At 37.8% G+C, this 25,203-nt stretch overlaps 1 protein-coding gene across 4 annotated transcripts; it reads left to right on the top strand.

The window, feature by feature from the left end:
* Window positions 1-3,917: 3,917 nt before the first annotated feature.
* LOC118688220 (uncharacterized) lies at window positions 3,918-24,874 on the top strand. Of its 4 annotated transcripts, XM_036385658.2 has the most exons (13): window positions 3,918-3,956; window positions 4,397-4,587; window positions 4,791-4,867; window positions 10,581-10,656; window positions 14,020-14,151; window positions 15,003-15,126; window positions 17,438-17,498; window positions 17,607-17,653; window positions 18,095-18,170; window positions 19,045-19,146; window positions 19,710-20,621; window positions 21,317-21,427; window positions 22,563-24,874. In XM_036385658.2, exons 3-13 carry the CDS (start codon window positions 4,839-4,841, stop codon window positions 22,873-22,875), a joined length of 1,983 nt encoding a protein of 660 aa, XP_036241551.1. In that variant the 5' UTR covers window positions 3,918-3,956; window positions 4,397-4,587; window positions 4,791-4,838; the 3' UTR covers window positions 22,876-24,874. The 4 variants fall into 4 exon arrangements, with proteins under 4 accessions (XP_036241551.1, XP_036241550.1, XP_036241553.1 ...); XM_036385657.2 differs by lacking the exon at window positions 3,918-3,956 and having other exon boundaries at window positions 3,969-4,587; XM_036385660.2 differs by lacking the exons at window positions 3,918-3,956; window positions 4,791-4,867 and having other exon boundaries at window positions 3,970-4,587.
* The last annotated feature ends 329 nt before the right edge of the window (window positions 24,875-25,203 follow it).

Genomic DNA, 25,203 nt, shown 5'->3' with positions numbered 1-25,203 from the left:
CTGACATCTAAATTATTTTCAAAGTGACTATGAAGAACAGTTATACTTTGTAGACATAGCCCCCATTTTTTAAATAACAATGACTTTTTAATGGCTACAAATGCAAATTTTCATAACTGAGTCATGAAGAGATCTGCACCATTATGTATGAGTGCCTCCTTCCAGCAGCAGATTTTTCTCAGCAATTATTTTAGATAATTTTCAGGTAAGTGGGAAGAAAAATAGTCAAATTTCAGATTATTAAAAATAATGAGCTGTGGATTCCCCATCCTTCAAGTGTTCAAGGCCAGGTTTGATGGGGCTCTGAATAACATGATCTAGTGGAAGGTGTCCCTGTCCATGCAGAGGCTTTGAAACCACATGATCTTTAAGGTCCCTTCAAACCCAAACCACTCTATGACTCTGTGATTATATGATTCAGACTTACTACTGATTTCACAAAAAGTGCTTCTGTGTGATAACAATTCATCCATCTGGTGACAGTTACATTAAGGTCTAATTTTTATCCAAATTTTCATATGTTTAATATATGATTACTGATACTATACATGATAATTCTTCCTGAACTATTATCTGATAGTAACACATTAGTAGTCTTAAAAGATATTTAATTAAATTTATCAGCTAGGTTTGTAATTTAAGTGATTTTTAAAGTAAGATTTATATCAGCTAAATAATCATATTTTGTCATTCAGTCACTGATACAATCTCTTATGTTTTCAGTCCTTGAGGGTTGATGTCAACCCTCCTACAAGCAATAGTATTTCTCTGAACGTTATTACATCAGGAGCATGCAAAGCAGAGATATTCACGGTGTGAGTAAATTAGATAACTGTATTTTAGGATTAAGATCAATTTGGTACCAAATGCTAAGTATCTGATGAATATCTGATATTGATCAGATAGCACTTTAACTAAGAAAAGCAGTGCTGAAGACATGCTTGCAATTTAAAAATATTTTTATAAAACATTTGTAGAATTTCCAGTTTATTTGTGTTCCAGCATGTGGTTTACAATCCACAGGAGCTAGAGAAGAAACAAGAGGAAGCTTGTTTCCTGACAACAGTCAGGAAACAGAAACAAATCACCACAAGATAAATGAAGAATGTGTGGACAGAGGGGAAGAAAGTCAATTGGAAATTGCAGAAGAGTGAATTTAGTACTGGTCCCAGCTTTCAGGTAGGATACCTAGCAGGCAGATGTGTCAACCTGACTGAGTAAAAAAAGCACAGTTGATTTAGCAGGCACTGTCATCCTGGACTTGCTCCAAGAGCAGGGGGATTGTGAAGAGAGGTTGTTTGTGAACATGAACTTAGAGACACTTAAATGGGGTCACAGGCAGCTCCAGCAGGACCAGGACATCAGGTTGTCTTAGTAAGTTCCACAAACTTCCTCCAACTACTAACATAATACAAGTGAGCAGCCATTTGTATACTTATTTTCTTCTCATGATGCATTTAATAATATACCTGAATACATAAAGAAGTTTCCTTACTGATCTCAGTAAAATTAATACTTACATGTCCTAAGGAAGACTTGTTCTACCAGATGCTCCATTCAGAGTGGTTTCATTAAGTGTAGATCAAGGTACAGAGCTGTCACTCTAAATGCACATCATGTATGCTAGACGAGATTTTCCAGTTAATAGCAGTGCCATTTGCCTTATGACACATGTAAACAGCAGAGAAACTGCAAAAAAAAGTAATAGGTCAGATTACGGGTCTGTTTAGGCACTATTCAATCCCCAATAAAGACAATACAATGCATCTGCAGAACAAGTAAATTATATTTTAACTACTCTTTCAACATTAGGAAGTCTGTATTTTGCATACTGCTGTACCAACATTGCTCAGGTAGGTGCAAAGTTGAGGCTGAGGTGATGGGAATGACCAAGACAGCAGCACAGGTTCCTCATTTAGGGCAAGGAAAGTATTTACAGAGGTTTGGGAGCATCCCTCCCCAGCACTAAGACCTCACACATCATCTGCAGTCACTGCTGCTGCTGCTGAGAGAACGAGAAAACTGAACTCAGAAACCTCTACCTTAAACCATGGGAAATGCCACCAAGTTCAATGGGATTACTCAATATAACCACGTAAAAATAAAATTAATACATTGCTAACTGACTCGTTAAGTTTTGCTGCACAATAGCAGGAAATATGTAAATAAGTATTTTTATTGTACTACCTTCCTGCAGGTTCTGTTTTACAAGCCATTCTGTTTGTCGTCTACCAACATCCTCAGTTCAAGCTTTCAGGGGAGCATAACCCATATATTTTTCCCTCCACACTAATTGCTTGACCAGCGGCTGTCCTGTTTTCCCCGGCGAGGTTTTAGTGCGGCGGCTGTGAAGGGGCTGCGAGGCCGGGCCGCTCCGCCCTGCGGGGCCCGAGGCGCGGCGCCCGCTCCCTCACGAGGCCCCGTTCCCGGGGCCGCGCCCAGCGCCGAGCCCGCGGCACCGGCGCCCCCTGGCGGCGGCGGGCCGGGCAGCGCCCGGAGCGCCCCGGGTCAGACTCGCCCCCACACAAAGGAAATTAAATTAATTACTTTATGTCATGTACATTGCTTCTGGGTATTACTGCGTTCTTTCAAAAATCAGTGTAAAGCGATTTCGGTGAAATGCTGTAAAGAATCTACCGCATTCAAAGCAATATTTAACATTTATTGGATGAGAAGTATTAGGTAGCGTCACACTGTACTGCTGAACAGAAAACACAGATGTTGTTCAGAGGGCTGTTTTAACTTTTTTCTGAAAGTCAAGGTCATCTTTCCAAGATCTTTGATTTACAGGCACGGCTCAGCCATGATTACTTCATCTTCCTTCAATCTATCAATATAACCAAACTGCCTACGAGCATCCCTCAAAAATGCACAAATATTTATTTGTAAAAAGTCGAAGCCAAATCACTTGATGCAAGTTTTCCCTTTTCAGAAGGACTCCGCTCTCAGCTATGGTAATGCAAATCCACACATTCATAACCAAGAGCTATTCCTGATCTATAGCAGCATTGTTATTAACAAAATGTTCTCTCTTGTTCTTTTCAATTTCTACTGACATCCCAAAGACTCAGATTAAAATGAACTTCAATGAATAAAATATAAGTGCTGATGTTTAGTAATTATGCAAGAAATTTGAAAAAAAGGTCAAAGGTTAAATAATACTGAAAGAAATGAAGAGGTATGATCTATCAGTTTATACTGAGCACCAAGACGACTCATCCAATATGGAATGCATCACGAGCAGCATATGCAAAGGGGATTTGTAAATTCCATAAATGAGGCACCTCTAAACTGCTGCCCCAAAGAACTTACTGAAGACTGAAGGAAGTCTTTGAGGAAAAAAGATACCACAGAGCAAAGAAAAACACAGTCAAAATAAAGATTTGCCTAGAATATTTAATGTACTTGCTCCATGAGCCGTGGTAAAGGATACCGTATCAAGCAGAAATAAAAACACATTAACAAACAAATTCTGACGACCAACACTACAACAGCTATTTCACAGTAAATCATGGTTTAACTTTTCAGAACGTGCTTCTGATACTGCCAACCATCCCGGCTGCCTCCCACTGACACCACCTCAGAGCGGCGTGCAGGAGCACACGGCAATAACAAATGTCAAGAACTTTTAAAATTGGCTTAAGCAACAAAGATGATTAGCTGCTTTTTAAAGCGACATCACTTGCACATCCTTGACTACCAGAGCTGGTGTATTTCCACACATCCAGCCGGAGAACCACCCCGCACCAGCATTCCCGAGGATGTGGTGCTCCCGGGGCCCGGCCCGGCCCCGCGCACGCGCGGAGCCGCCCCGCCCCTCGTCCCATTGGCCGCGCTCCCCGCACTCCGCGCCCCTCCCCGCCCCGCCGCCGGCGCGCAGGCGCAGTCGCGGCCCTTTCGGGAAGGTTCTGTGTCGCGCCAGCCTTTCCTTCCTCCGCCAGGGAAATCCTGTCCGGGTACGGGCCGCCCGCAGCCCCGCTCCTCTCCGCCCCGCCCCGCCGCCGCACGGGCTCTTCCTTGTCACCGTCTGCAGCCCGCGCCCTTCCCCTCACAGCCCGCCCGCCTCCCTTCACAGCCGCCTGCCCGCCCCCCGCAGCCGGGCCGCGACTTCCCCCCGCCCCGGTCTCTTGTTTGTCCCTGCCCCGAGCTCAGCCGCTGTCGAGCCTTGGGCTGGCCCCGCAGCCGGTCCTGCCCCGGGGACATGCGGCTGTGAGGGGCAGCCTCATCAGCGTCATCCGTGCCGCGGGGCCATGGGGGCCGCTCCCCTCGCCCCCCCCAGCCCGGGCCCCGCAAGGTCGGCGGGCGCACGGCGTTCAGCGGGCTCGGACCGCTGTAGGTTAGGGGGGAGCAGGTGATGGTGCTTCCATTGCTGAGGTGCCGGCCTCGCCTCTTGCAGCTACCTGGAGGTTCTTCTCCTTGAGACGGGTTCTAACTGGGAGAGCAAGGGCGGAATAGACGGCTCCGAGCCGCAGAGTGGGACAGAAGGGACTGCCAGGAAGATCTTCGTGCCTGCAGCGCTGCTGCCAGAGTTACAGAGAAACCTGCCGCCTCTCCTCTCTCTTTCTTGTGATCACCTGGAGAGGAGAGGTGAGTTGTCTTTCACTCTTCTCGCGCAGTAGCAGTGGAGAAGTAGGCTAGCTTGCAAGGTGCAGAACTTGTTCAGGACAGCTTCAAGCCCCAGGTGGCTGCTTGGTTTGTTTTACTTGCGACTCAGCCCTATGCAAAGGCCCACTGATGGAGAAAGAGATTAGCACCGTGTTAACCGCGCGGTTCTCTCTCCTTTGCTGCAGTGCCCACTTTCACCGCTGCCTCCTGCTCTGCCTGCTCCTGCTTTCAGCATGGTAAAGAAGAACACTATCCCTGATGGGTAAGTATCCCTCACACTAAGCAAGAGGCAGGAGCGGGCATCCCACAGAGAGGGGCACTGACTGCCCCAGGCGCTTTCTTGCCTCGAGCATCTTCACCACCTACAGACAGGTTAAGGTAGGTATCTTCTCCAAGACAGGAACAGCCCAGCCATTCATTCCCCAGGTGAGTATCATGCTCCAGCCTGTCTCTAAACACTTCTCCTTCATCGGCCACACACAGTTCCTTCTTCCTAATCGTTTTACCCCCAAGTGTATGTTTACTTGGAAATGGGAGAGTAGTCCATACTCCTGGTTACTTGTGTTTGCTACTAGGAATGGACTAAGAGTTGATAAGATGGGAGCAGGTGGTTGCATGCACAAGATCAAGGAATATTTTTGTGAATTCAGATCCAGAAACATCTCGTGGTTTTGTTTCTAAGAAGAGTACGACAGAAATGTTGTATCAGCAAAAATAATCCCAGATTATTCCAAATGCACTATACAGGCCTTGTGATGACTTCATTGGAGTGCATATGTGGACCACAGAATGATGTCAATTAAAGCAGATACAGTTCTATTCTTTAGCTCTAATAAAGCACAAGAAAAGAAGTCCATATTAAGAGTTCTAACCCATGTGTTCCTGACGGCATCAGTACAAACTTTTGGCTAGGAGGGTATGCTGAGATAACAGCGCGCTGTAGTGGGGCAATAACTTGCAGTTTATACATTATTTGAGGAAAGAATTACATTATGCTGGTTTCAGGGGGAGTATTAAGTAGGTTTATTAAGAGCATTCTTAGGAAGAGCAATAAGATCCAAAAAACATGCGCTCCTGTAATATTTGTTGGGCCAAAAACCAGTGAATAGAAACAAAGGATGAACAGAATTTAAAAAAAAAAGAAGTGGAAGAGTTTGCATGGCTGACAAGCTCAAGGATTAAAATTAGAATAAACTTTAAAAAAAGCTATTTAAACATGTCTTTCTCTGAAAATTTCTATGAAATTTCAGTTACATGTTAGATGTGAGCTAAAGTGGATTAGTTTTTAAGCAGCGATTCTGAAATTGGAAAAACAATTAGTTGTCCTTACTTTCTTCATCCTTGGAAACAGTTACTAAAACTTTGAGAATCAAGTGCTCGTTTCTCCTTTCTTCCCCCCCCCCCCCCCGCATTTGAACTAGAGAAGCTATGAGGTTACATGGATTTCTTAAGTATGCAAGAATCCGTGGACTGTACTTTTGACTTCTACAACTGGAAACTAATACCTTTCAGGGAGAGAAACAGCTACTGTCAAATATTTGGTTATAAAGTTAGTATCACCTTTTGACAAAGTGCCTGATACTGAAGTGCTTACAACTTCTCCAGATAGATAGTTTTTATACTGCTAAGAAATAAAGCTAGACATCCACAGTAATAGGGGGTTGGCAGTAATGAAGGCCTTGTCAGCCCTTCAGTCTCATGAAGCAGGATGTGGATGTCACCCTTGTGCTAGCACAGCATGTTGTTCTTCACTGTCAGTTCAGTAAGCCAGGAAGACATAGAAGTGAACCCTGGAAGGGACTTAACCTAGTTTGAGTCTAGGTCATCCTGCATATGCAATTTACTGGCCCCACAAATAGGTGTTGGCAGAAGTGGGATTGTGGTACCCTGGAGCCTTAAGGACAAGTGCAGACAGTGCAGACTGTGGAAGCACAACCTCAGTCTCCATGTTGTAATAGCAGTACTCTAACTCCTTTGGTTTAATGGTACTGCAAGAGATAAGGACAGTGACACTAAATACTGGCATCTTCTCTTCCTGTTAGTGCCTCGATTTTTAACACTTTAATCCTGACTTCATTATGCTAATTCAAGTGATACAATAAATTGGGGTTTTCAGTTAAGGTAGTAAGTAGAAATAGTGCAACTAAACAAGAAATGGTGAACCTTTTTTTAGGACAAGGGGTAATGACTTTAAAGATGAAGAGGCTTACATCAGATGTAAGGAAGAAATTTTTCACTATAAAGATGGTGATGCACAGGAATGGGTTGCCCAGAGAAGTTCTGGATGCTCTTCCCTACGAGTGTTTTCAAGGCTGGTTGGATGGGTCTTTGAGCAACCTGGTCTAGTGGAAGGTGTCCCTTCCTGTGACAGGAGAGTTGGGACTAGATGATGTTTAAGGCTTCTTCCAACCCAAGCCATTCTATGATACAGGAAATTATATTTCGTTTTTACTAGTAATGTCTTGGAGCAGAGCTATGGTGTAGTGTCCACTGCAGTCTTGAACCTACAAAATAGTGCTGGTACTAATTTTGTAGCAAAATGAGACATCAGTGTAAAAGAGGGGTTCAAGTGACTCCTTGCACTGCAGTTTCCACATGGAGTCAAGTTCTGGTTGTTCACAGTGTCTGAAATGGTTTTAACTTTCAGTAGTTGTATACTATAATGTTTTAGTGAAGAATCAGACAGTCCAAGCTGCCTAACAAGTCATAAAATAGTATGATGTTTTTACAAATTTATACTCCTTTGTGCTTCAGCATCCAAAATCCTGCTGTGTGTATGATTACATAAACTCCAGTTTTGAAGAGCATCTGCAGAAATGTCACCTTCTGGCAAGTTTCCTTTGAATAGTATAAAAAATACTGTGTGGGGTCTTTTTGTTAGAAGGGCAAAGCTGAATTATTTTTGCCAATCCACTATAAACATGCTTCTTTAACTGAATTTTTTCTGTCCAGACTTAAAGCATCAGCATTTTCATTTAGACAGGAATATTCAATACTGTGGCATAATGGATTGTGCCTGTTCAACAGTGAGTGGGAGAGAAGGATGATATTTTACTTGTAAAAGTATTTCCTATCATCAGTTTTGAATCTGGTGTCTATAGAGGTATGGAAGTCAATTGGAAAATCAGGCTTCATGTATATCATGCAGTATCAGTGGCCAAAAAAAAGGAAAAGAGGTTCCAAGTAGTATTTTCTAAATGGTCTTGCTAGAGGTGACAGTAGTTGTAAAAGTAAATCTTACAATGAATCAGTTTTAAACCAGAACATTTTACTGGAAATTAAAGCTTCCATATGACCTTAACAATGTTCATGTTAAAATCAATTATGAGAAAAACATTTGTTCCACATCTGGCTATATTAAAACTTTAAAACCACAGCAGATAAAATATGCAGCTGGATGTAATCCATAATCAGTTTCTTCATGTCCAGCCTGGTTTTCACTCAAGCCTCTGTCGCTCTTAGTGGTACAGGGATGATGATGGTGCCAGCTCTTGTGATAACACCTCTGACTTCTGCCTTTCTTGCTTCCACTCACGTTCAAGGAGGACACAAATCACATGTCACAAGTCTCATTCACACTTCCTAAAATGCTTAGTTAAGGCTTTGCTCCTGTAATTCCTGTTTATGTGACCACCTGCAGATGATCATCTTGGATCATTCTGCCTTTTTCTGTACTTACTCTGTAAGAGTTTGACGTTCTTTAGTCCAGGCCACTTTTAATTCCCGACCACGTTCCTTTGTTAAGAACAGAACAAATGTGAACTTATTTCCGTAGCTAATCTTTGGTTAATTTCAATCTGCTGGTTTTATTTTTAGTTCTGCAGCAGTGTGCTGAAATTTCCTGTTTAAATACCATTTTAAAGATAACATGGAACACATACCCTTTATGTTTTTGATGAAAAGTGCCTTCTGCTCATTTTCTACCATAGAGCTGTCAGCAGCTTTTGAGTTTCTTGCTGATTGTGCAGATTTTTTTTTTTCTGGGAGGATTGAAATGGCTTTAAATACAAGAGAATAAACCCCCAAGTTTATTAAGGTCTGACAACAAATTGGCTAATCCTGGGGTATTGTTCTGTAAATCCCCTAATATGAAAAAATGTTCAGAATTTTTACAAAGCCTTTTTTACATTGTTAATTAAAGAAAATAAGATTTTAAAGCCCTTTTTGATACTTTCTTTTTGACTTTTGAATTCTCCTATCTATAATAATTATGGTTTATTTCCACTCATAGATGTCCAAGAGAAAGCAGGTTAAAACAGCACTGAATTTCTGATCTTAATTGATTAATGTACAATTTACATCTCTTAAATAGGAGTAAATGGAACAGTCTCAGATTTGTTTTCATACTTCACAGCAAGCATAAAGCTACCAGACTCCAGAGTTTACAAACTTGGAAATTCACATAAGAAGACTTATACTGCAAAAAAATTTAGAATTTAGTAAACGGTTTTATTTGAAACAGCTCTCAGTGATCTCATCTCCAGCTTGCCCTTACACTTTCTTTCCTTGTGTGTCTTCTACAGACCAGCTGTTTGCAGCAGCTTTCCTGATGATGAGTTGTTATTACTTCTGTGTTGCTTCATTTGTTGTCCATTAAATTGAGCACCTGTATGCTGCCTGTGAGCCTTGATCTGTTTTTTGCCTCATGATGAAGATTACAGAGAGAAATTAGTGCTAAAGACATGGCTGTAGAGATTGTTATGTGGTTTGTTAATATCAAATACACTTCAGTCACCCTGCTTTGTGTTTCCTTTGTTACTTCCAAGCATCTCTGAATGATGATGTTGTTATTTATATAACATGACAAACATAGATATTTCATTGAGAATTTTTCCAGCCAACTTCTAGTTTTTTATGTTCCAAAGTTGTGAACAGAGCAAAGTAGTCAGTGGTTAGAATATTTTAAAATTAAATACTTTGTTTATTTCATCAAATGTTGTAGTTTTATAAACATCAGAAAGGAATCTAGAAGCTGTTGGATGCTCCCTTCAAAGATAGAGATTAATTTAAGCATTAATTCAGAAAATTGCAAGGGAATGGACAACAGTGTTAAAGAATCTCGTGGAAATGTTTTGTATTTTAATAGTTGAGGTATTAGCCAAAAATGCAAAAAGCCTGTGTAGATTTTAAGTCATCCAGCTGCACCTTGTTAGGTTATAGAGACAATTCGCACTTGCAGAAGAAGAAATAATAGTTCTAAGTTTAGAAAGTTACCTCTTTGAAGGTAAAATTGATCTGCTGATTAACTTCTTTTCCTCTTCAGATAATGCTTTTCATCCTTTTTTAAAAATTGAAATCTCTGAAATATTGTATATGGAGAGCTTTTTCAGCACAATGTAGAACTTGTGCATACCAGCTCTTTGTGGTTTTGGAATTACAGGTGTTTTGAGTGTTGTAACAAATCCTCTTATTGGTGATTTGTGATAGGTTTTGTTGTGATGGAATATTCTCTGTATTTTTCAAAATGGTGAGAGAAATTTCAATCAAGAGTGTTTCTTTGAAAAAGAAGCATATTACAAAGGAAACATTTTTGGAAAATAGAGATTATCTCTGTTGTTAATGAAAGTAAACTTTGCATTTCATTGTCAATTAAATGATTGATGTGTGCCTATGGTAACTTTTTTAAGGTGTTTGATTCAGTCAGGTTGAAAAACGTCCACCAACTACAACAATACATTTTTACCTGTTGAACCTTACACATCTGCTTTGCTATATATTGCTGCTACTTGTTTGTAAATGTTATCCTGCCATTTTGAGGAGAGCAATTTCCTGGAAGTTGAAGAAGAAGGAAGGAAAAAGACTCTTTTTAAGTGTCCTGATGATACTTTGAAACTGCTTCATGGAAAAATTGCAGATTTGGGGATCTAATTATACTTTATGATAACAGCAATTTTTATGTGCTCTGTGCTGCAAGTGTCTTCTGTTGAATCGTGCAACTTGAAAATCTTTAAAATGTAATATTTCTTTCCTTACAGATGGCGGAGCTTGACACCAGTTGGACAGCCTATTCCAGGAACGAGATTTATTGCATTCAAAGTACCTTTAAAAGGGGTATGTATAAAAGTAACTGCAAATTGGCTGTATTAGATAAACTGCAAAAGCAATAAAAAATAGCATGACTATACATGCAAATTTCAAGAAAGTTTTTTAAAAAATAATTTATTCAGATTTAAGCCTTTCAACCATCTGGCTTTTAAAAATAATATTCTATATTTTTCTTAATTTTCTTTATTTCTGATGTTACTGTTTTTATTTATCTTTTAAAAATAATCAAGCTTCTAAATCAATCAGCATACTTCATTTGATCACAATTAAGTGCCTAAATTCATAATCTTATTAAATATCTTTTCATGGCTGTTTTAAGAAAATCATATGGAAGATTTTATGATATGAATAACAGTCTAGGCAATGTAAGCCAAAGTATAATTTTATAGAAATTAAGCACTCATTGAAGGATACCAGCCACTGCAGAACTTGCAAAACTATAGATCCAAACTGGCAATTTCATAAGCAAAAAGCTTCAGATCTGGTGGGAATGTATTATAGCTAAAAAAGAAGTCTTCATAGATTTCTCCTGTTTTACTAATTAATTAGTTTATGAAGTACTTTTATTAGTATTTCCTTTAGAGTCTTGCTAGCTTAAAGTGCCATCCTAAGCTATTAAATACACTGAGTTAAATCTTTAAATTCTTTGTTTCTACAATATGTGGAGGTTGTCTTGTAGAGACTGTTCAGTTCTTTAGTGCCTAGGCCTTTTTGGAGGCATAGGGCAAATTAGTGTTAATTTATACAGAAGGGCAAATAGGACAAGTGCAGCATAAATTGACTTCTACAAGTCCTTGCTTTAGATACAGAGAAAATAAACGTTTTCAAGCACTTTTAAAGAAAGTACAGTGGTCTGACATAACTCTAGCAGTTAAAGGGAAATGTTCTGTCTAAGCTTTTGTCTTCAGATTGCTCTCTAGTATCCATACACAAAAATTTTGGTTCTTTGGATATAATACTACCCATTATGTTTTCAGTCACCATTCAGTTCAGTTTTATTAGGAATGACTGAAGTGAAATGCAGGATTTGCTTCCTGCAGCTGCCTTTACAGCTTTAGGATGATGGTTTGGTTCCTTGGACACCAAGGATCTCATACTTAACATGTCATGTTCTCCAGGATGTGGAGGGATTGTACAGCAGTTGTGTGATTTTCCACCAAGACTGCCAGTCAACAAATCAAGCTGTGAATATAAAATCCAGTAGAGTTATAATTGGCTTCTTTACTCTTGTCACAAGGACCACTCCACATCAGCCTGTTACTCATTTCCTGTCCTACCGATCTCACTGGGGTGTAGATCTATGTTCTGAGAAGCTGTCTTGGCCAGACATAAAGTCTGCTACCCAAGGATGCAAAATCTGTAACATTTCTGTCCCTTCAGCTTGTTCAGTTTCAACTATGCAAGACAGAGAAATGACAAGTCTGCCAGAGACTGTGTGCTTGAAGGCCACAGAGTTTGTGGCAGAACACACGTAAAATGTGTGACTGGCTTTGCAGAGGTGGTCAGTAAATCTGCCTGAAGATGCTGAAGACCTGATCGGTTGTAGTTTGTTGGAAGTCCTATTATTTATTAAATTGGTGGAATAGACCTCTTAAATATGCAGCAGTTTGCTTCTTTGCTGTGTATTAGGAACTTGATTGGTGATTCCTTCCAAAGAGAGACAACATATTTTCAGTATTTGAGATACAGGGTTGTCATCTTAGAAGATGTGCTGTTAGTAAAGATCATGTGTTTACTTGGAAGGATTTTCTGTCTTCCCTTTCACATCACCATTATAATGCTAACAGTAACATTGTAGTGTAGTAAGAATTGGGCAAGTTCTTTCCCATGCCATTAGAAGGATTTTTAGAATTGGTTCTGATTTCTCACATTCTCAAAGCCCTATTAAACACCTAAACTACTGAATAGTCAGCAAGAGTTTTTCAGAAAATTCCAGAGCCTTTCAAAACATAGTGTTTCATAACACATAAAACTGTCTACTCAATCAATATGTTTGGAGATCCCTTATTTTTGTAAATTACATTCCTCCTCAGTTTCTGTCATGTCATATAGTAAAAATTCTTTAATATTCTACCATAGACCTTTTGCAGATTCACCTTTGTCACCTCAAAGTTGTTAAGTTCGGTTTCAGATTAGACTTGAGAGTCACTGCTGAGTAGCAGTGACATAACTGACTCATGTTCATTTTGTTTAAATTTCTACAACATCCACTTTTTTCAGCAATGCACTGGTGTCTAAATACATAGGACTGAATACTTTATTACTTCCTTTGTATCCTCCTCCTCCTTTCAGCTCAAGCTTCCTAATCACATACCAGCTTTGATATGACTGCCCTGCTGTTTATTCTCTACTTCAGTTTCCTGTCTCTATTTCCAGACTCAAGACTTCTTGCTAGCATTTTACATTAGAATCTGTACAGTCAAAACAAGGAATGGTTAGTTACCCTATAGCATCTGTGGTTCTAAGAAGTATGTGGTCTGTGGCTGCCTTCCTTTCCAATAGTTCTGAGTCCAGTCTGCTTGAATTTCTTGTTGACAAAGGAACTGACAGGTGGTTGAGGCTGCTGCATCTTTTGCCACTGTCTTTATTGGTTCTGGCTGAGCCTGTGTCAAAAGGCTCTCACAATGGACAAGTGCACTGTTCAGAGAAAATCCAGTCTTGAGTATATGAGCCATTTTCATACCTAAAGTGAAGAACACATTTCAAAAACCACAGCTACAATAGGGTGAGTAAACATTTTTCTCACTGTTTGTCAAATGAAATGAATTATTCATTATCCACCAACACACAGCTTTCTTAGTCACGATATTTGGTCTTACTTAATATTCCCCAGTGCTAAATGATATGCAAGTACTCTCTGTCAAGAGATGAAGGAGGGATAAAAATGTCTGCACAACATTTGTGGGAAGAAAGTTAAACCTTTAGAAATGAACTCTTGTATCACAATTTCTTATGTTTTATATGTAATACACTTCTAGTTTTGAGTTACTGTGCAGGACGAAATTTGGGGGAAGTAGATTGTAGTGTTTTGCTTTTTGGTGTGTTTAGTTATATAAAAATCAATATATACATGCTGCAGCTTTCAGAATTTTTGTCTGTCAAGTTATAGCTAATTTTAATAATGTTTGTTAACGCTGTACAAGCAGAAATGCTCACATTGCCTTGCATTTTTATCTAAATAGGAATGCATAAATTTTTGCTTTCTTTTTGGTTCCTCTTACCTGTATAATACATGGATGTGGTTCTGATAATTAAACACTCTCTTTTAAATATTGATGTTTCCTAGTACTAATTAAAACAGCTGAATATTACAAATGTCTTACTATTAGAATGTAAAAAGAATATATTTCTTTTCCATTTTCTTTTTAGGCAATTAACCAGAGGCTTACCCCAACCCAGAAATTTACACCAAAAGACTTAATTGCTGCAATGAAAGCCCTAAATGTGGAGCTTGGATTAATTATTGATTTAACATACACCACACGATACTATGAAGTTAAGGTAACAAAAGCCTAACAAAAATGTAAAAGAGTTACTGCAACTTTTGTTTTAAAGTGTATATACATTTTCTTACCTTGAATTGGAATAGACAAGCTATCTAGACTACTTTTATGTCTCCAATAGAAAATAAATGTTTTATCACAGAGGAAATAGCTCATTCTCCCAGCTAGTTGCATTTATGGCTGATTAGTATTATGGTAACTCAGTAATGGATGAAGATTTCAGTGCCAGGCACTGCACAAAAAGTGCAGAAGGGTTATATCCTGTGTCCTGAAGATATTCTCATTTATTACTAGGTGGTTCTTTTTACTGATCCTCAGTGAAATCCACTTAAGAAGGTGTACATTTTTAAACTACTTTATCAATTTAAAAGTTTTTGCCTGGATAGTTCAAGCAATTGTGATTTATCAGCCTCCTGTTGAAAAGGAGAATAAATGACATTGTTATATCAGAATGCAAATCTTTGTATGCACATGGGCTCTAGGCATTAAGGGAGTGAATTTGTGAGTATGTACATGGTTGTGGGTAGGAGGGACAAATACTGATAATAATTGTAAAATGGGTTAGAATGGAATGCCAAGAAACTACTCCCTTAGTTAATGTGCAGCCTTATTAGCAGGGATAAATAAATCTTATGTAGAAACTGTTCCTTGTCTGACATGGTCTTTAATGTAGAAATGTTAGTGGTAGTTTCTGAGAGTTTATAAAATTGTGTCAAGATTGTTTTCAGTTCCTATTCAGTATTTAAACAACTGGTTTACATTGTCGTTATGTTAGATACTGCTTAAGGTTTCTCATTGTTGCAAGACTTCAGTATTTTTTACCATTCCTTTTTTCTTTTTTTTTGTTAGGATTTACCCAAAAGTGTGCAGTATAAGAAACTTTATACTGTTGGACTGGAAGTCCCTGATAATGCTACTATCTTACAGTTCAAAAAGTGGGTCAGAAAATTCCTTTGGGAAAATGCAGGAAATGGTAAATATCAGCATCCTGTGCTGTAAAAAAACTCACCAAAATTTTATTTCAGTACTAACCATGTCATTTACTAGTTTCAATATTCAATAAAACGTATCACACCAGCGATCTCGGGCTTGGGCTTTTTGCAGCACTTTCCACTTCATTATCATGATAAGATCCATTATGCAAACCACCATGTATCTTTTTTTTCAATCAAAACATGTTTTTTTCAAAAATGACTGGAACTTAAATGCACTTCCTAATAGTGTTACATTTGTGTTATGAGTCAAAGTAACTGCAGCAAGGCCTTCCTCTGTGTGACCCAATTGTTTACCATCAGCTGAGTGTTGGAGCTGCCAGCCCTTGGTGGATGTTTGAAATAGCACTGGGTCTCTGATGGCACTGGGCACTGATCTGTGTGAGCAGCTTCAGTGCATTTAGTCTGATGTAGTGTTCTTTGTCTTAGGAGTCCATTATTGCCCTCAGATCTGAACAGTTCTTGAAAATCTGATTACAGACCCGGTGTTGGTGTTTCCACAATGTGGCTGTGCTGCTATTTCAGTGTCTGTGCTACAGGACAGTTCTTGGCTGAGATTAGATAAGGTGCTTTTTGTGAAAATAATTTAGTGTGTGTTTTGCCACAGTGTGTTTGTAGCTTTAAGCTTCCCATTCCTTTTGGTAGTGAGCAGATTAGGCAGATTTTACCTGTTTGTTTATCCAATAATGGTGGACCATTCTTTCACACCTTTTTGTGATGTTTGCTGTGGTTCCTTTGGCATTCTCTTTGGGAAAGATATTAACTGCCCAAGTGCATACAGTTTTTACTGCAAAGCATAACCAGGGTCTTCCTGTAGCTGATCAATTGTTTTGTGAAAAAGTTCTGACCTTAATTTCAGATATAAGAGCCTGAATTAGAACTACTGGGAAGATGAAAAAGTATAAGAAAAAGCCTTTGTCCTTGTTCAGGAAGTTAGTTCTTCCTTTGCTCTTTTTTGGCTTAAGGAAATTACCTGGTGATTATTAGTTTTCTTTTGGTTTGGATCTAGTGCTTTTTTGTGTGATAAAGAATTGTGTGTATCTGAATCTGATCTTGAGAGAATCGATTCCTGATTTGTTACTGGATGTTGACATGCAGTTATAGCTTGTAAGGGCATTTTGGCAGAGCTTATGTAACTTCTGACTTTGAGAGAACTTTCCTCCTAGTGATTTGGCCTCTGTTTTGGATAATCCCTAAAATATCTCAGAATTCCTTTTACAAATACTTTTTAAGAAGGTGGTTCTTTTTTAGTGTTTTAGTTGTTGGGACACCAACTTGGAATGAACTTCTGTGGTAATTAGACTGTCGTGATCTGTGGCAAACACATTCTGTCTCAGTTATATTTTATGTCATTCAAAAGTTTATCAATGTCCTGTTTCAAAGACCATCTGTCACTACTGTCTCTGCCAAAACTTTGTTCTTCTGATGATGATAATTTTTCTTCAAAAATCTAGCCTAAAACTTAATCAGTTATGCATTTATTCTTCTACCAGCTTTGCCCTTTATTGTTGTTCTCTGTCCCCACTATTACATTCAGTAGCTCAGATTTGTGTTTACAGACTAAGACAAGCTTTCTTCTTTTACTACCATCATAGTAGCCCTTTCTATATATATATATATATATATATATATATATATATATATTTAACTTGTTTGTTTTTCATTACATTTCAATATGAATATAAATAGTCTGGATGGGGTTTTACCAGTGCCTTGCATGACTGTATTAGAGTTTCCCTGTTTCTCTCATTTGAAACACTCTAGCAATAGTAAGTTATTCTGCTTTTTAGCCTTTGGCCAATAATATTTGAAAAAATATTTCTGTAGATTACTGGTCCTTTTTTTCTCCATGTATTATACTCCTAAGCTTTTAATTCTTTCAGGTGCATTATGTGTAAGTTAAGTTCCTCAGTTCTACATTTGCTTGTTGAAATTTGCTTTCAAACCCGTATTTTATTCTTTTTCTCCTGTTACTGCAATGGCTGAGGTTAGGTGCTTTACCTGCCATCACTCTTTCTTTTTTTCTACATTCTGCAGAGTCAATCTCAGCCATCACAGGTTTGGAAGTAGTAAGCTAACAGCTGCTAGAGATCCAGCATGGAGAGGACATGTGTCTTGTCTGGACATGTCTCTTGTTTTACAGGCATGACAGTAGAATTTGTAAATAGCAAGGATTATTTATTATTATTTTGCTAGAAAAGCAGAGATATTTTTTTTGTAAAAAAAAAGTTGTGCTAGCTTTCTGTTAATTTCACTTTCTGGACTATTAAAGACTCTTCCCTTTTTTGACAGAGAAACTCATTGGCGTGCACTGTACTAACGGAATTAATAGAACTGGCTATCTTATATGTAGGTAAGGCTGTATGAAAGCAGAAATTATTCTTCACAAAAAGTAGCATCCTTATAATACTCTCTATTCCCTTTGGGACAATAACATAGTCATATTTTTCTTACCTTATAGATATCTTATAGATGTTGAAGGCTGGGATCCAGAGGCAGCAATTCAGGGTAGGTTTATATTTTGAACTAAGGCACATGTCAGGTTGTACTTCATAATTACTAAAAACTCACAAATACAACAATTCTCTTTTAGTATCTTTTCAGCAATTGCATGTGCTGACTTATATAGAAGATTTTATAGTCAACTGTTGATTCTATTCCAGGCAGGACTTGAGCAATAGCAGATTGACAGCACAGGAGGAGTATGTTTTAGCTGCTTAAATTTTTTATTTTTACTTGAAAGAGTTTTCACTCATAGTTTGCTGCCACTACTAGTTTCAGGAGTCTTTTTAAAAAATGCTGCAATGATGGCAGCTTGCTGAAATATTTAATACCAAGTTAGAATTGTTTCAAATTCAGCATCTCATGTGGAACAGAAACTTGCCTTTCACATTTTTGTGGCTCAGTTTGACCATGTTTCATGAGACTGTATTTTTTCCTTTTCTCTAGCTTTTGGTGATGCCAGAGGTCACCGTATGGATGGCCTTGTGTATCTCACAGATCTCAGGACGCAGCCGATGCGAAGGTGAGCAAAAGCTTTTAGTTGTGTGCTTAAGATCTTCCAGTATGTCTCCTGGCATTTTTAAAAGTTCATTTCCAGTCCTAAGCCAAAATTACTTTCCTCTTAAACCTCTAATATGAAACTACACATAGATGTAAAACATCTGTGTAGTAGTTTGTGTATTGTCAGATGAATAACATGAAGTGCAGTGTGCTTTGTTCATCTTTCCAGTGTATATGGTTTGAAAGATTGTTTTTCATCTGACAGCTACTACTGAACATTGTTGTGCTTTTATCATACTGTGACAAGTGTACTGAGTCTGTATTCTCTCAGAAGCTGAAAGGAGCCACTGCAAAGGTGTCTTTGTAAGCGCCGTGATCTGTCTGCTGTTGTTGGCACTGTAGAACAAGATATTACAAAAAAAAAATAGTAGAACGGTTTTAAGAATAAAAAAATATAGGAAAGTGGAACATTGTTCTTGTCCCCTCTGTTCACAGTAGTTGTATCTCTGATGTTTAAGAACATTATGTTTATCATCGTCTCCTAAGAGCAGCCAACTTTTAATGTCTTCCTAAGGTATTTGTGCCAATGATGCCTTGTAGCAGTAAATGAATTTTACAATTAATACCTGAGTGATTTGTTTCTTTTCCAATTAATTGAAAGTCCTTTGTTTTGCTCTTATTGTTGTTTCATAGTCTGTGCAAGATGAAGTTGGAATCATGTCAGAATTTTAAAATAAATTTACAAGATTAATGTTTTCTGAGTTGTCTGTAAATTTTACTTAACATAAAATTTCTGTCATTCAGAACTGAAAAATTTTATGGGAGTGGGTTTTTTCTCTGTCAGTAGTATGCTTTAAAAAAGGAAGCTTATGTGAGATTTTTTTTTCCCCCCTTAGTAACCTTGGAATGGATGTATGGGATGCAGATGAAGATATTATCCCACCACCACATGCAATGGAAGGATCTGTAGAGCGGTTCCCAAATGAAGATTTTCAGGGGTAATAGGCTGAAAAATGGAATTCAAAACAAAACACAAAACCAACCAACCAAAAGCAAACAAACAAAAAAAAAACCCGACAAAAAACCACAAAAGAATTGTTTCTTATTGAAAATACCATAGATACTCAAAAGAGATTTTATTAATATAGCCTACCCATGTAAAATGTATTAACAGAATTTGACAAAACAGCAACAAGATATGGGTAAGAAAGGGAATGTATGCTGTTAGAAGTCTGTAAGTAATTAGTTCACTTAGGAAAATGCAGTTTTACTTAGCCTGTTGTTCTTCATTATTCTACAATAATCTGCAGTTATTTTTAATTAATTTTGAATCACTGGTTTTGCCCGTTTAACAAGTACTGTAGAGTTACAATGAATGTTTGTCACAGCTTCTGCTTTAACACTGAGGGTTTTATAATCTTACATACAGTTTGGGTTATTAATAATTTTGATACCTTAATATTTGATTAAGGTCTTTCATATAAATTCTTGGTTAAAAATTAATTGTTTTCATTAATGACTTGTAGCACTTTTAAGTATGATATTCAATACTTCTTAACAGGTCTGGGAAAAGATTAAGAATTTATGATGACCACTCTCACAATGATTTGCAAGGACAGATGCAGTTGCGAGATTTTGACTTCGTTAATAAGGGGCCTGGACAGAGACGAAGACAATTTCATGACCATCAAACTCAGGATGAATTAAGAGCATCAGTGCAGATGCGAAACTGGGACTACAACAGGGGACCAGAACAAAGAGCCTTTACTGATCACCAGTTTTATGATGATTATCAAGAAGACACGCAGCTGAAGGACCTAGACTTCAGTAGCAAGGGACATGGACAGAGTTTGAGACCTTTTCATGGACACCAGTTTCATGATGATTTGCAAGCAGACAGGCAGTCTTTTGACTTCAACAGAGGACGGGAGCAGAGGCAGAGATCCTTTCCTGACCATCCATCTCCTAATGATTTCCAGGAAGACAGGCAGTCAAAGGATTTTGATTTTGGTGGCAGGGGCCGTGGCCAGAGGCGAAAACTGTTCCGTGACCACCAATCTCATGATGAATTTCAGACTCAAATGCAGTTAAAAGAATTGGATTCTGCCAGTAGAGGCCCTGGCCAAAGACTAAGATCCTTCCATGACTATGAGTCGCATGATGGCTTGCAGTCACAGATGCAATTGGGAGATTTTGAATTTGTTAAGAGGGGTCGTGGGCAGAGGTTGAGACCTTTCAATGATCACCAGCCCCATAATGACTTAAAAACAGAGATGCAGCTGAAAGATTATGATAATAAAGGTCCTGGACAAAGGTGCAGACCTTTTCATGACCCTCAGCCTTATGATGGCTTACAGGAACAGACTCAATCAAAAGATTTTGATTATGGTAACAAAGTGCACGGACAGAGGCCAAGACCTTTTCATGATCATCCAGGTCACAATGACTTGCCACGTGAATGGTGTTCAGACAGGTAAAGCATCCTTGAGCTGTAAGAACAGAAATAGAGAATAAAAGTGTAAATCTCAGCAGTTTTAACTTAAATGAAGTGGTTTTTTAAAATAATTTTTTAAAAAATCAATCATCCTTTTTCTATATAAATGATCAGTTCATTAACTTTTCTTGTTTTGACTTACTTGACTTAGGGTTTGATATAAGCTGGAGTGTTGCAGCTTCAAAAGCCAGTGTTTCCTTAATTAGAAGGTTGTGCATCTTTAAAATTTGTGTTTCCTTTGCCTTTTAGTCAGCTTGAAACAAAACTCTTGTCTGACTTTGTTTTGTACAGAAACTTACACTTAAAAAGAAGTCCTCTGGACAAAAGAGGATATGAAATTTTATTTATGCCTTCAGCCAAACACAGATAAACAGGAGTGCTACAAGGAAGTTTGATTTGCCTTTGTTTATTCCATGAGTTAATAATTTGTTGGAAATCTGCTTCAGAACTTGCATTATATTCTCACAGATACATACATCACTTACTAATAAACCTAGAAGCATATGATTTTGAGGTATTAAATGAATACAATTATTACAATTTTTATTAAAATTTTAAGTAATCTCTATTAAAAGAATAAATATTTTATTTTATTTTATTTGATGTGTATTTTTTCCCAAATCTTACAAATGTTGGCAGTCTTTTTAACATGCAGTTCTTTTGGTTATTTGCAGAAGTCAGTCCTTTCCTTCCCATGAAAATGTACCAGAACCTCATTTCTCCTCATCTCCTTCACTTCACAGAGATTACGGGTCTGATAATGATGACTTTAACAGAAATTACAGGTAAGTGTCAGATATCGTACATTGTTTTCTGATTTACCTTTGTAGTATTACTCCCCCTGTTTCCAGCTCAGAAATACAAATTAACTGCACAGTGCAAAAATCTGTGTTAATATTTTTGCTTAAATGCAGTTTAACCCATTGGATATGAGCACTGAGCAAATTAATGTGACTAATTTGTCCATTGATACTGAGTTTGGAGTGTTATTATTGTGTGAATCCCTGACATAATCATTGACATGGCAAGCACAGTTCAAGCTAATGAATTACATCATATGAAAATCGTGTGTCAGTGAGCAAAAAAGCAAAGGACAGATGCTGTATTTAACTCAAGTGCTGTGTACAATGAGCTAAGGAGTTTTACTGTGCAGGATGGGCAGACACTGAACTGGGTTGCCCAGAGCCATTGTCCCACATCTTTAAGAATGGACATAGCCCCTGTACAAACTCATCTAATGAGACTTAGTTTGAGTGACCCTCGCTACTTCTAGAGATCCTTTGCAGTCTGAGTGAATCTATGGTTCAGTAAGGGAGAAGATTTTAAAATTTTAAAGATTGTTTTGAATTGGCTTTATACACCACTTACTTTACCAAGCAAGGAATGTATTTGAGAGTAAAGAGAATTGAAATATAAATATATATACACAGTATCTGCATTTTTAGACTATTCCATAGACTATTCATATTTTATAGGAGAGTGAGTCTTCTGTTGCAGAAAAATTAATAATTAAAATATTTTCCAAAATACATTATCACCTGTTGAGGATATGTACTAGAGAGCTATTGTTACATATTGTACACAAAAATGAAAACACAGACTTAGGAAAAAAAGTCCCCTAGGTAAAGATATCCTCAGTAAACCAGTAATTTTAATTGTAAACAGCACTTGAAACAAAACTTCATCTAGTAGAATTACTTACTGTAAAGAGCTGTAATTTTAATCACTAGAATTGGAAAGTTAATACAAACAAGTTTGCAATATCCATAGAGAGGATTTTAATTTCAGGGGTTAAAAATGACAATGAGGGTTTGAATTGTTCTTTCAGTGTTAGACACAGTTAATTTCTAGTGGTGGCCATCAGCAATAAATCAACTGTTTTATTTCTATGAATTTCACTGTTGATATTTGTTCTTGCAGTAATCGACCACATTGTCCTGAAGACAATAGGAGAGTGCATCCCTCAGAGGAATTTAATAGAGGAAAAAACAGATTTGCACCATACTCTTCACGAACAATGCACCCATCTTCATCCATACACCAAGAAGATAGTTCAGTAGACTATGAAAGAAAGCATTTTCAGGGTGAAACTACCAGAAGCATGGAACAAAATAAAAGATTACCAGTTGTAACAGTTGATTACAATTATGGTCTGCCACTAGACTATGGACCTGAAGAGGATGAGAGATCCCATTATGATTTACCACCAAGAGACCACTACAACTGGAACTGAATAAAAAGGACAGTGTTTGCTCAGCTTAGAATTGCTTTTACCCATTTTATTTTGTATGTGGACCAATTTTTTTTAAAGCAAATTTAGTTAAATGAAAATTTCAGTAGTAAAGAACAGGTCTCTATTGTAAGATTAGCTTCTACTGATATTTGGTTCTTTAAATTTCTTAGGCCGTATTTGTTAAGTGTCATTGGAGACAATGTCTCTGTACACATGGAGTTAAAGCAGTTCTTCCTTTTAGTAAAATTGCAACCCTGAAAGAAACAACCCCTTAAAACAAACAACTTTCTGAGTGATTGTGTTTGTTTTTTGTGTTACAGTTCTTTAAAATATATGTGATTTCCAGATGCATAATAAAACACTGCACTATCAGGTAGACTAGCATTGAAAGTATAGGGAAAATACTTAGAAATTAATGAAGCCAGGTTATGTACCGTTTTGAAAACAGAACTTTGAATTACTGCTAAAAGTCATTGCAGCACCACAGTTTACTTCCATATTATCTGTATCATCCACTGAACTGACCTAGTTGCATTCTTTTTCATAGCAGAATTTTTCCCAGATTGCTAAGAACATGTAAACAAGTGGAATTTGAATATTCTAAATGTCAAACTTGCTTTTCAGTAATTGGAATATTTCATCCTGATTGTGTATTTTTTCCTGATCCCTTAGGTTATCTGTGTTTCAGAATAGCCCACTGCAGGTAAATTTCACCAGTTTCTCAGCAACAAATCCTAAGGAAGGTAGGTCATGTATGTCACCTTCACTGTCTCAACTGGCCAAGGGCACTGGTGCCCATGTACTTAGGCCTCCTTGTTTGTCAGTCACATCTGCCCTACTCCTCAGTTCTGTTGTTTACTATTTTCCTCTTACAGCAGAGCAATGTAATCAGAACTGCAAACTTATTTCTTCAGGTGAGCTCCTTTTAAGGGTCATGTATTGAACAGTCTCATGAACTGTCTATGGCTCTCACAAAGGTAGTGCAACAAACATTAACTAAATTTATGCCAGCAGCTGCCCAGTAGCACCTAGAGCTCCTGCTATGGATAAGGAAATCATTCCCTAGGATGAAAAACAGTATTGCTATTACACTTAGGTAAATTGAAATACCTACATTTTTCATTACTATTACATTTTAATGAAGTAATACTTGAAAAGGCATCACAATAAATAAGGATAAAGGTAGAGCATTATATTAAAATAAACAATTCAATGCAGGTTACTTAAGTCATACAGCTAAGACACTGCCTTAAAAGCAAAGCTTTAAAGCATCAAGCAAGAGAGCAAGAGGGTCTAGGTATACACTAGAAAACTGGGAAAAAAAAGTGTTTGTACCAAAACCCAGAAAAGTTTTTTTTTTTTTTGGCTTTTAATGGCAGCATAAACCCAGATTTCTGAATTTGTGGTTCTGTACTAAATAAGAACTAGATTGGAGTATCTTGTAACTCCTGTTGTTTGGTAACACATGCAAACAGTTCCCCTAGTCAAAGGACTCCATGGGTATAAATTCATACTGCAAATGCTTCATTGCCTGTGCAACTGGTAGAACAACTTTGGCTTTGTTCATTGTACAAAGTAAATAGTTTTCTCATTTTCACAGCAGCTTTGTATTTCCCATTAAATTGTATTTGCCATCAAATCTGATGGTGAGCTTCATTCATGTGGTCTCAGGAATGAAGCCCTGTCTATATAAACCAGTTGTGGAACTGAACACTAAAAGTTATGAAAAGGCATTTGTTCCTTCACTTGCCTTTCCTTTTTTTTTTTAACTTGAGCTGTAAGATGAGAATCTTTATCTACACTTCTTTATTTGGAAGCAAGAAAGATCTGCAACATGGGCTACTATAGATCCTTTTTAAAAAATCAACAAAAAACACCTTTCCTGGCATTTTCCAGCAGGGACTCAAAAATTACAGACTGATATTATAAGCATTTGTTTGAGGTTTTTTTCCTACTATGTATGCAGTATTCATAAAGTGAATAAAGAGCAGAAACATTTGCCCTTTGTATTTCTGTTTTGGGGTTTGTTATTTAGGATTCCAGTGACCCTAGAGTCAATCCTTTGCTACTTCAGACTGGAGACTTGAAAAGCTGCTGCACTGGAAGGCTCAGTGAAGAAGAAATATGGCATAAGAAGTTAAGATCAGCAGCAGCTCTTACCAGCCCTTGTCAGTTCCTGCAGGACCCTTTGAGGTTTCAGGTGCAAACAACAAGGTGGTGCAATTCTGTTATCTCATAAAATAAATGTCACTTTCCTGCCTATGTTGAATGTCTCTCTTCAGGGAATATTGTTAGACATGATGTTTCCACAAGTGGTTTGAGAAGACT

The sequence above is a fragment of the Molothrus ater genome, chromosome 8 (assembly GCF_012460135.2).
Source record: "Molothrus ater isolate BHLD 08-10-18 breed brown headed cowbird chromosome 8, BPBGC_Mater_1.1, whole genome shotgun sequence".
Taxonomy (NCBI): Eukaryota; Metazoa; Chordata; class Aves; order Passeriformes; family Icteridae; genus Molothrus; species Molothrus ater.
Note: the sequence above shows the minus strand (reverse complement) of the source record. Positions and strands in the feature narration are given on the sequence as shown.

Excerpts from the sequence above, each read along its gene's own strand:
- LOC118688220 (XM_036385658.2), top strand. The coding sequence starts at position 4,839 with ATGGTAAAGAAGAACACTATCCCTGATGG. Across the intron at positions 4,868-10,580 it reads AAGAACACTATCCCTGATGG|ATGGCGGAGCTTGACACCAG; the intron begins GTAAGTATCCCT and ends CTTTCCTTACAG. Across the intron at positions 15,127-17,437 it reads TTGGGAAAATGCAGGAAATG|AGAAACTCATTGGCGTGCAC; the intron begins GTAAATATCAGC and ends CTTTTTTGACAG.